This window comes from Spermophilus citellus (genome assembly GCF_964194105.1).
Source record: "Spermophilus citellus genome assembly, chromosome: 16".
Classification (NCBI taxonomy): Eukaryota; Metazoa; Chordata; class Mammalia; order Rodentia; family Sciuridae; genus Spermophilus; species Spermophilus citellus.
In genome coordinates this window covers 76,759,000-76,771,187 of record NC_138196.1, presented here as the reverse complement: position 1 = coordinate 76,771,187, position 12,188 = coordinate 76,759,000, and the positions used below count along the sequence as shown (strand labels likewise).

The following is a 12,188-nucleotide window of genomic DNA, read 5'->3' as shown; positions in this document are numbered from 1 at the left end:
CCCGGAGTTCCCCTGGCACTGGCCGGGCGGCCGAGCATACCGAGTTTAAGAGCCATATTAATGAGTAACTTCCAGCATTTCTTCCTTCGCCCCTGGCAGAAGCCCATCACACTTACCCTCGTACATCTCCAGGATGTGGACGGTGTCGCCGATCTGCAGGGAGAGCTCCACATCTTGAGAAGCGTTGTAGTTATAGATAGCTGGGAATGAGAAGAAGGGGAGACAGTTAGAATGCATGCCACTAAATGAATTATTTATTCAACCAACAACCCGCCATGAAGTGATTTTGTGCCAATCACCCATAAGAGCAGAGAAGGAGCTCCATTTCCACTACCCAATGAATACCTATCAGTAGCCTACTAGACCTCTCACATACTGTGGTGACAGAGTGACAAAACAAAGATGTGGCCCCCTGTTTCAAGGGAATGTAGCAATCTAGTGCTGGAAAGGTGTTGAATGTATAATCACAGAAATAACTCCGACATTAAACTAGGAGTGAGCATTGTGAAAGAAAATACCAGGTAACAATGAGGATACATCATGGGGCTCTGTAGGTCACCTCCCTTGTTCCTCAGACAACAGCCAGCCTGAAATATCCTGAGCCTATTATCACCAGGATACAGGGCAGCTGTCTCTTGGCTTCCCTGACATAGTATTTTTCAGCCAAAAGGCTGTATCTGAGGATCTCCAGTAAGAAATGATACAAGGGACAACAGAGGGATTGCCCCAGCCTGGACATGTGGGCAGCAGGATCGCCCCAGCCCTCTGATCAATCCAACCTCAGTCATCACCGTTCTTCGGACTGGCAATGGCTGGACCAGGTAGTGAAAAACCATAGCCTCACTCATGACAGACAAAGGCGATAGCCAATAGTTAGACGGACAAGAGTTTTGCATAGATATTTTACCAAAGATTACACTTGGGTGACTAATAAGCACATGAGAAGATATTCATTGCAATTATTCACTGGGGAAATGCAAATTCAAACCACAATCAGATATCACTTCACACCTACTAGAATGGCTGTAATAAAAAGATTTTTAAAAAGACCAGACTCTTGGCAAGAATGTGGAGAAACGAGAACTCCCATATGTAGCCAGTAAGAATGCAAAAGGGGGCCACTGCAAAACCAGTTTGGCAGTTTCTTAAAAGTTCAACTTATTTTTACCAAACAAACCAGCAATTCCACTCCCAGGTTATCTACAAAGAGAAATGAAACCATAGGTCTCCACAGAAACCTTAGGTGAATGTTCACAGCTCCTGTGGTGGACCAGAAGTGGTTGCCCAAAAGGAGATCCGCAGCAGATACCTGGAATGTGTGTGTCTGCCCGACGTGTGTGCAAGAAGGCGACTGTGTTAAGGATTTTGGGAGCAGCAGCTTCCCCCAGGTCTCAGGGCAGGCCCTGAATGCAATAACAGGTATCTCTACTCAAAGAGGAACTGACAGGAAGAGGGTGGCAGGGATTGGAGTGACGTGACCTCACATCTAGGCTTGCAGGCAACCACTGGAAGCCAGAAGAAGCAACCAATGAAATCTTCCAAGAGTCTCCAAGGAAGCAGAGACCTGTCCACACCTTGATTTCAGAATTCTGGATTCCAGAGCTGTGAGATAATAAATTCCTGTTGCTTTAGGCTACCAAGTGGGTAGTAATTTGTCACAGGAGCCACAGGAAACAAGACAGCAGCAGTAGTCACAATAGCAAGAGGCAGCAACCAGTCATCAGCCTATGGCTGGATGCACCTGTCCCTGGTGTCTATGAGGGATGGATTCCACCGCACCTCAGGTCCCTTAGATACCACGAACCTGAGCACTTCCTCCCGCACACTTGGTCACCTCCAGATTACTTACAGGATCAAAACAAAACATGCAAATTCTAGGTAAATATTGGCTGGGAATAAAAACCAAGAAAAAAAATGTCTACAAGTGTCCAGGACAGATACAGTTTTTTTTCCCAAATATTTTTAATCTGTGGTTGACTGAAGTCTTGGGTACAGAAGCCATAGATAGAGGGTCGACAGTAAAGCCATGCAACAGATGACTACTCAGTAATCAAAAAGAGTGCTATAGAGACACGCGACACACAAGCATGAACCTCAGAAACTACGCTCAGTCAAAAAAGCCAGATCCCAAAGACCATGTATTGGATGGTTGCATTAATCTGCAATATTCAGAATGGGCTAATCTTCAGACAGTAGAGTAGATCATTGGTCAACTGAAGCTGCCAACTGAAAAACCCATCCCGAACTAGACTGTGGTGGTGGTTATACAACTCCATAAATGTACTAAAAAAATCACTGAATTTTGTATATTTAAAATGCATGGATTTTTATAGTGTATATATTATACTTCAATGAAGTGCTGCTATTTTTCTTTTAAAGTAGATCTATTTTTTGCCTTCAATCTACTGATGAGTGATCTAGATCCTTCCAAAGAAGAATCACTCGGAGACTCAGCTCTAGCCATTGACCCACCAATGTAAGTCAGGTTCAATGAGGACACAAGGAAGGTCACTGGATCCATCTGAATGTCCCACAGGGCACCCCTTATAACTAGGAAACAAAGGTGTCCCTGTCCCAGTGGCTTCCCAAGCTGCAGTGCGCCTGCTCCTGAGCCTGGTTTCCACACAATCTGCCAGTGAATGGAAGGCGCGGGCGTCTGCAGTCACCTCTTTCCAGTGGCCTCTCCTTTACAGACGGAGTCCCCCAACTAGTGTTCTGTGGCTCCAGGACAGAAGCCTGGACAAACTACGTGAATTCAAAGCAAGGACCAGCTGGTGAAGCAGGTCAGGAGAACTGCACAGAATCTGGGAGGAGGAGCAGGTCCTGGACTCCGTGTTTGTGGGTCCCCAGGCCAGGGCTGCGGGTGGCACTCAAGTTCAGCTCCTTCCTCTGATGGCCAGTTCACTCCGACATTTTGCCCACTGGGTATGGGGCAGGTCTTCTTCAGAAACTGGACTTCCCATCTTGGGTCCCCCTAGGCCCAGGGTACCGCCTTTCACTGAACGGTTCCTTCCACCAGCGCCCTCTCAGATGGAAACAGGAAGAGGGAGGCCACTGTGTCACACGTCTTGTGCAATGACCAGCTTCATACCTTCCTGATTCTTAGTCATCAGGAAAGTAGAAGAGCTCTGAGGCTGCACCTAGGGGCTGCGAGGGGCACAGGTACCGGTGTGCAGGGGCACCTGACAAGCCGGTGCTATCACCCACCCATTTGCCAAGTTCCCCTCTTTTCTCCTAAATTCTACACTGGACTTGGGGTTTACCCACAGCCTGCCTCTGTCACAACAATCCAATCTCACATCCTACAAACAGCTAGTGGCCCTGTTACCCAGAATGCACTCTTTCTTCTCGGATGTCCCTGGGCCATTTTCCTTTCCAGCACAGTCTGGGTTTGCCACCAACTAGAAGGCAAACATCTCTCAAATGGGGACCTGGTTACACGTTCCTTGTGAGTCTTCTCATTACACGGCACAGGCTTCCTCCAAAGACGGCAGCACTCAAGGCACGATCTTGACTCCAAGGAATCATGATCCAAGACTCAGAGCTCCAAGGAGTGCAGTTTTAAAAATTAATATGCTTCTGCCTTCTGTCAAATCTGCCAAACAGTTCAGTGGCTCACCACTTCTTCCCCAAATTCAAGAGACACACTTCTGCTTTCCTCCAAGGAGGCAGCTGCGGTTTCCCATCACTCAGGAAGGGGACATCAAGACACCTCTCTGGCTGCTTACTGATTATCAGACAAGAAAATTCTAACGGTGCCTTTCCTACCTAAGCCTTCAGATGCATGTAGAGAGCACAGCCCTTCCACAAAGCCTTTCCGAGGGGAGCACTGGCCACCATGGACAACTGTGCCACCCGGTCAGGTCTCTGGGCAGAAGTCCAACCAGCACCCTGCACACCCCTTCCCTGAATATCCCTCAGATTTCCAGTGCACTTGGAGGTTTCACTTTCCTACACATCACAGTAAGTGTGAGGAGGCCCACATTGTTCAGCCAGGAAGCCAGGAGCTGGGCCGTGAGGTTGGTCCACACACCCCCCTGGACCAGGACGGCCCATAAAGGTGAAGGTGTGCCCAGGAGAGCTGAGGGACAAAGGGAAGAGCCTAGATTTCTCCCTTTAAATGAGACTCATAGCTGCGAGACACACTCTTATCCTACAATTCCATGACTGGTGATCACATTATCAGCTGGTGTGATTCTGAGAGCAGGAATACAGTTATGGCACTTTGCAGGCCAAGTCTTCACCCTAGAACTTGAATAACCCACAGAGAAGGTGGAGGAAGGAAAACTTTGGGTTAAACACAACACAACTCCAGACCCGACTACTCAGACGCTGTGTGACGGTCAGTGAGCAGTCATTCTGGACCTCAGTTCTCATCTGCAACAGGGTCTGGACCGGAAAACTTGGAAGGCCCTGTGGCTCTAATGTCCTGATTCATGAGGTGACAATGCAGGCCAGACAAACACGCTGCGCAGCTTTGAACTGGCAGGCACCAGCGCAATCTCCTGTTTTGTCTGAGGAAATTAAACAAGAACAGGGAGTCGCTGTATATAAATTGCCTCGCTGTCTGCTGTGTGCAAGGTTGGGAAAGACAAATTGCTGGAATTCTTCCCCGAGCAGCTTACTGTTTATATCAGCAAAGTGTAATTCTGCAGAGCCAAATAGACAAGACAGTATGTTTACAATGTAAAACAGTTTGCATTTTACCAAATACTTGATTTGGCTTTTTTTTTTTTTTTAAAAGGCTTAATGGAAAGAAGAAAAAAAAAAAAAGAAATATTGAAGCCTTGGGATTATGCAATAAGCAGTCCATAGCACAGACATACTGACCGCAAACAGGATCGGTTTTGACCATGAAAAGCCTATGTGTTACTAGTAATAAATCTATCTAATGGTTCTTTCATGAATCCCCAAATTATAATCCCCTGAAGAATGAGTAAAATGTTTGATTTTTTTAAATTTGTCATCTGACAGAATTTACAAAAGAAGGTTCCAGCAAATACAGAATGGGGTCCCCATTTGAGTTGTATGCTATTTGGAATATCCAAATGATGATCAAACTTGTTCTTTTTCATTATCATCTTGATCTGTCTAGTTTCAGCCCTTAGTTTTACAGAAGCTACGGACACCTTTGATCTGTCACCCTGGCTACACACAATGCTATTCCAGAAGGCCAAGAGATTTTTATTATCTTTCTGCTCTTTGACGGTGATCTACCACGAGGACTAGACACACATATTCAACAGTAGGTTTACACCACAAGTAAAAACCTGGGGCTTTGGGCTGATCAACAGGATTAGGTTCCAAACTGGTCTTTCTGCAATGAAATGACCACATCCATCCCACTCAGATCTATCCAGGCCAGGGGCTACCAGGTCAGGATACCAGCTCCACTTCTCACCCACTGTCTCCACAACAGGGTCTAATGGTGATCTTCACTTTCTACACCACTTCTGAGAACGGGGGTTTCATGATCGAGTCATTGGTTACAATTAGAAATTTACTTCTTAAGGATTATATATATTTGTGGAATAAATATGTTGAATTGGAGAGAGATTTCTCAGATATAAATTCAAATATGATTTAATGACTGGCTCGGTGGTGCCAACTGATTCTTTAAAAGTCATCTCGTTCAAATTAACATGAGATTGAATTTACACAAAATGTTTCAAGAAGGAAAGATGAAACAAGGCAATCCAAAATTGCAGAACAAAAAAGTCTACAGTCTATAAACATGGGGAGGTTCCCCCCACCCAGTTTCCCTATAAAAAAAAAAAATGGAGCCCACAAGAATTCTTCACATGGTTTTGTGGAGCCCAAAAATGAGAATTGGTGCAGAGCCCCTCAGACTGTGACTAACACCTGGTAGGCCCTGAATAACAGGCCGCTGGCTTCCCTCGCCTCTTCCCCTTTCTTCCCTGTCTAGCTTCTCACGTTAGCACCTCCATCCTCAAAGACAGTCACCATCACCCTCATCAATAAGCCGGTGGAAATCACTGCGTGTAAACCACGGATCAGGGAGGACTGCAGAGGTCAAAGGGCAAGCCAGTCTCCAAGGTCCTGCCAAGGGATGGGTTGGCTGGACAATGAGGGCAGCAAAGCCATTTTAATGTGGGCAGCTGAGCACAAAGCATAGACCACCCCTTTAAAAGCTGTACCTGGTTCAGGGGGTATTCTAATATTTTAACCATTTCCTTGCTGCTCTTCAAGCATTCCTGCAGTGATTCAACCGAGAATAGAGGACCAGGGTATCATTCAGAATACCCAGGACGCCCTCAGCCATGTGCTCACCACAGTACCCTCAGAGTCTGCAGAGGACACCGGAGGTAGCATTCAAGTGCTAATCATGCCTCTGGCCCTGTTAGTCTCTATTCTCTTCCATTAACCTCTTTCTTGTTGAGCAAAATAGGAAAAGTAAAAGAGGAGAAAAAAAAAAAAAAAAAAGATCTGAGGACAACTATAGAGTTTGTACCATGACAGAGAAAACCCATCAGCCCAAACAGCTTCCTCCAACCAAACCACGCACAGCGTCAGGTGGCTCCTGGCCCATGTTCTCCTGAAACAAAGACCAAGGGGATCTAAGACTAAAGTGGTCAGATCTAAGAGTTCTCTGCACCCAAATTATGAACAGAAACCATAACTGAGGACTAGAAGACACAAGCCAGAAACTGTTGTGGAATCTAGAAAAAACACAATTTTAAGTGAGAGCAACGGCCGGGGAGAAAGCCAGAAACGAGAGAATCAGGAAACCACTTGGTCAACTCTTGTTTCGTAAGTGCGGAAATGGACACCCAGGGGTGGGTGGGTGTGTGAAGTTGAAAAGTGACAGACCACAGTGAGACAAAATTACAGTCACACCACTGAAGACACTCTGTTGCAGCTTGGCCAAAAATATCATCCCCGACGGTTGGGCAAGTGATTTAATCTTTTAGGCTTCAGCTTCCTCATCAATAAAGTGAGGCTGGTATCTTACCTACTAATATAACAAGCTGTAAGAACAAAGTGAGAAGAAACATAAAAACGAGCAACATATCCCCAAAAGGACCAAAAAACCCACCTCTTTGACATGGCTTTCTGCAGGTTGAGCCACCGTCATACATATTATTCCTGTGGTTCGTATATTTTAGCATGCGTCAGTCACCTGGAGGGTGTGTGGAAACACAGGTTTCTGGATCCTAACCTCAGAGTTTCTGATTCAGCAGGCTGGGAATGGGGCTGGAGGACCTGCCCCTATAGCAAGTTCCTAAGTGCTACTGACTCTGCTTCCAAATCCTTGGCTTTCCTATATTGCAGCCTCATATAAACCTGAAAAGATGATAAAACTAATAAGGTCCTCAATTTTATAGAGAAGAAGCGTAATCTCTGAGAAATTAAGAGGTCTTCAGTGCCGCACAACCGTTAATCATACCAGCTCTGGCCTCGGACTGCCTATGTCCAAACTGACCCTATACTTAGCGATTCTTATTGGAGGTAATTTTACTTCTGGGTGCCTCAATTTCCTACCTGTAAAACAGGTGTAATTATAGCATCTCACAAGCAGGGCTCTTGTGAGGATGAAGGAATACCAAGGTAAAGAACTTGACCCTGGCTGTATGTTAACTACCTTTATTACCATGGAGATGGAGCTGAGGCTCCAAACCAGGTCTGCAGACTTGGTTTTAATCACAGTCCACACAAATGCCTGTTAGTATCACAGAACATCAGTGAGTGCCACAAAACCTTTTCTTCTTCTTCTTAATTGTAGAGACCTTTAAAACTGGAAGACTTTGATGGAAATTCTAGCTCTAGAAAGACAGTGGCTTGCTTAAGATCCTACAGTTAGTTCTAGAGGCAGGATTGAGAAATATTTTTTTCAAGGGCCACCTAAGTGAACTTCACCCTGTACTGAATTATCCTTCTAAACAATGAAAACCATGAAGAAGTAAAAATAAAGGAGCAAGAAATCAAATAAACAAGCAAGCAAACAGAGGTCTATGCCCACGTGAGGAGCTGGCCTAGTGATACACTTTCCTTCTTCTATATGCTTTTAGCAACCAAATAAAATTTCTTTTTGAGATACAATTAGTTGGAGTCAATTCAATGCACAGATACAGAAAATCCTCTTCAATCTCATTTCCTCATCTAATTGGAAGAAAGGTAAATACATTATTTCTATGATTTAATTTTAGAAGAAATGGAAAAAAATCTAAATTCCACTGACGGTACTTCATGATATAGTCATTTTACATTTTAAGATGCAAAGTGAACACAACTTTCTTTTGAAAAGGGATTCTACCGTCATGTACGTTTACAGACACAAATATATCACCTGAAAGGGATTCCATCTTCATCTATATTTGAGAATATAGTAGAGCAGAAATGTTTTGCAATTTCAACCTGCCTTTCAAGTTGCCCCAAAGCAATAAAGTATTTTAGGCATAAATGCTCCTAAAAGAAAAGTGCACTTTATAAAATACGACCCCCTAACTCAAAACACAATCTAAATGTTAATAGGAAAATAACATGTTTCCCAGCAGAGATTTAGACTTGCTTGTTTTCTGGTATTTAAAAATCAAAAACAAGAAGCGTTCTGTACTTTCATCCTCTCCTGCTCAAGATGGTGGGCCTCCCTGACCACTGGAAGCCCCAGCTGCAATGCCTTCAGGGTCCCACTGAGGTCCTCCCAGGAGACATTTGACAGCAACTTTTCAGGGTACTCTGCTTTGCTGTCTGGAAGCCACGTTAACTATGGAGTCAAAGGGAGTGTGTCAGTTATTCATACTGACTCACCCAATTCAAAGGCAAATGCACTTCGAAGCCAAGAAGTCAATGAGAGTTCATGGAAGTAATGAATGAAATCTGGGCGTGCGATCAAACAAACCAAAAGGGCCACCTCATCTCATCAGGGAATCTCATCAGAGCCAGGCTGCTCTGTTGCAGGTGCTGATATCAACAGGTGAGCCTTCTGTAAGACCCCACAAGGAGCAATGCAAATATCTCAGGAAGAACAGAGGATGTCTGAGAAACCTGACAAGTCCCCAAGACCTGCTGTGGCTGCCATGGGTGGATCCTGATGGGAAAGGGGGCTCAAGATCGCCACTGCTTGCCAACACAGAATAGCAATAAAGGATAAACCGACAGTACTGCGTGTCTCTGAAGCCTTGCTGGGGATCCTACCAGGAGGAGGAGGCACAGAGCTGATGCAGAGCTGATGGGAGCTGGCATCATCCAAGTCTCCATGAATAAGGGGCTGAAGGCCCTTCTTAAACACACCACACTAGCTGGTGACAAAGTGAAGTATAAAGCTGTGACGTCATTCGAAAGGCATTTCATCCTCAGCCACGTGGACGGGCAGCTTGATGACCAGGGTTTTAGAAAGGCCGACCTGGTGAATGAAGCCGCTGTTGAGGACCTCGGTGTTAAACACAAAGTGGTAAAGGAAACAGAGGCAGTGATGAGAGATCACTGTTTGTTTACCGCTTACACATCTGCTTTCCCAAGCAGTGAAACTGCTGCTGTCCGACAGACCTGAGAAGGTGGTTGGCATGCGCTACTTCTCTCCTGTGCAGCTACCAGACATCATCACAACCAAGAAAACATCCAAGGACATAACTGTTCCACCGTAGCAGTGGTCTCAAGCAGGGGAAGGTCATCCTTGTGGCTAAAGAAGGACCTGGCTTCCGCACCACCAGGTATTTTGCACCCATGTGGTCTGTAGGCATGAGAATCCTGCAGGAGGGGTTGACCCTAAGAAGCCAGATTCCCTGACTGCAGGCTTGGGCTTTCCTGTGGGTGCTGCCACCCTGCCTGGCAGACGAGTTAGCGTGGACACAGTGACACACATGACAGAAGACGCAGGCGAAATCCTTGGGAAGTGGTTTGGAGGTGGAAACCTAGACTCCTGAAACAGAGGGTGTCTAAGGGCTTCCCGGGTCGCAAATCTGGGAAGGGCTTTTACATCTATCAGGAGGGTTTGAAGAACAAGAGTCTGAATGAACAGTATTTTGGCAAGTCTGAGGCTGCCTGCTAAGCCTGAGGTCTCCTCTGATAAAGATGTGGTGACAAGAGTTGTGAATGAGACAGTATCTTCCTGCGGGAAGGGATCTTGGCCACACCTGCGAGGGAGATACCAACGCAGTCTTTGGCCTTGCTTTTGCCCCCTTGTCTTGGAAAGCACTTCCATTTTGTGGATCTATATGGTGCCTGGAGATACTGGACCAGCTCCAGAAGTACAAGGCTGCCTACAGAAAACTGATCAGTCCCTGCCAGCTGCTCAGTGACCACGCCAACAGACCTAGCAAGATGTTCTGGCAGGGAGCAGGCTCTCCTGCCCGCCTGGTCAGGGCACTAACCCTGCTGCCGGCAGTACTGCTTCAACAGCCCATCTGGGGGTACCAGGAAGCAGGAGGAAGACCAAGCCTAGAGTAGCGTTTGCTTCTTCCAAGTTCCTTCTGCTCAGACCAGCTCTCCTTCCTGGTGAAGTCTGACCGTGAATCAGAGTCTGTACTTCAGGGTGAGAAGTGGAGCCTGCTGTGCTCCTTGTATGAACCCTGAAGCCCAAATCAGCAGCCAAGAGCCATTGGGCACCACCTTTGCTGCCTGTTCCTCCTGGGAGGCCAGTAGTGGCCAGGGCATTTCTGTACCCAGCCCAACACAGGACAACAATAAAACCAAAGTGTCAGCCTCAAAAAAAAAAAAAAAAAAAAAAAAAATTAAAACCACACTGAAGCCGGGCACGGTGGTGCACGCCTAAAATCCCAGCGGCTCGGGAGGCTGAGGCAGGAGATCTCAAGTTCAAAGCCAGCCTCAGCAAAAGTGAGGCGCTAAGCAACTCAGTGAGACCCTGTCTCTAAATAAAATACAAAATAGGGCTGGGGATGTGGCTCAGGGGTCAAGTGCCCCAGAGTTCAATCCCCAGTATCCCCACCCCCCAAAAAAACTCACACTGAAAGTAATGGAACCTGGATTTGCTGGTCTTGCACATTAGCACACCTCTCTTCAGGGTAACTCAGACAGTGAGCGGTTGGTAAGCAGCGACCTACTGAAGTGCACCAGCCCCCCGAGGGAAGTGTGAGGGTCCCAACTCCTGCAGCCACCTGTGAACCTCGACAGAGGAGACCTGGTCCCACCTGTAGGTAGCACATGCTGTTAGAGTCACACACAGGGCATGTGCACCCTCATCTGCCACTCACCCCCTGCCCATCCTCCTGCCCCACAGGAAATTGCTCAGAATATCCAGGCACAGGACTGTGCAGGTAAGGGGAAGACTAAAGATGGGTCTCACATGTCCAGGGCTCAGCTTTTAGTCACTCACACTTGACGCTAGGTTCACCTCAGACTTGTCACTCTGTATCTCCGCTCCTGACACCAGGGATTAGCCTTCCTCACCTAAAGTTCAAGATTCCTGCCTTTGGATTGTCCTGCCTCCAGTCTCCCTGCATGTATGAAATAATGACACCACGGGGCTGTTGTGCAGAGGAAATAACATTTCCAACACTTAACAGGGAAGTTTGAGCTCTCACGGGAGCATCACACTACTCTGCACACTCCTGCCACATCTGAAGTCTTATTATCCGGCTCCAACATCTCCCAATAACTCCTATTTTCTACCAATGCACGTGACTTAAGAACTTCCAAAGCTCATTCCTGAAATTTTTTCTTTTTGGAATCCCTCTGTTTGAGTGGCCCTGGCTACTTTCCTCCACGTGACCCAATTCTCTCCATAAACTAAGTTTACAAAAGGCTAACTCGACCACAAGGAGGCCGGATCATCGCAGCCTTCAGTGGAGGACCATGTTCAGCCTGGTGCACATAATTTGGACCGCACCCAGCCAGGGGCTCACATCTGGCAAGGTCCATGTGCCACAGACTACCTCACACTGGGCCTCCCGAAGAGGGATGCTCAGCACTCACAAAAGAGGAGCTTTATCTATCAATCCAAGACTTTTTTTTTTTTTTTAGTCATCGATGGACCTTTATTTTATTTATTTATACGCGGTGCTGAGAATCAAATTCAGTGCCTCACACGTGCTAGGCAACTGCTCTGCCCTGAGCCACCACTCCAGCCCAGTCTGAAACTTCTCTTCCTCTCAATGAATCTTCAGAGAGCTATGGTGCCCTGTCCCATCTGGACGTCACTGGCAGGAATGTCATGGTGGGGATTGGCACAGCCTCGTGATGAAGAGGGCTGATTCCAGGGGTCTTCTATT

General features: G+C 46.5%; 1 protein-coding gene across 2 annotated transcripts in view; it reads right to left on the bottom strand.

The window, feature by feature from the left end:
• Positions 1–12,188, bottom strand: part of DOCK5 (dedicator of cytokinesis 5) — a 188,358-nt gene that overhangs the window by 134,172 nt on the left and 41,998 nt on the right. For both annotated transcript variants that reach the window (XR_014019101.1, XM_081269061.1), the window contains exon 2: positions 117–200. Coding sequence is in view for 1 of the 2 variants with exons in the window: in XM_081269061.1 (XP_081125187.1) it covers positions 117–200 (84 nt within the window). In the remaining variant the exon portion in view is untranslated. The remainder of the gene's footprint in view (positions 1–116; positions 201–12,188) is intronic.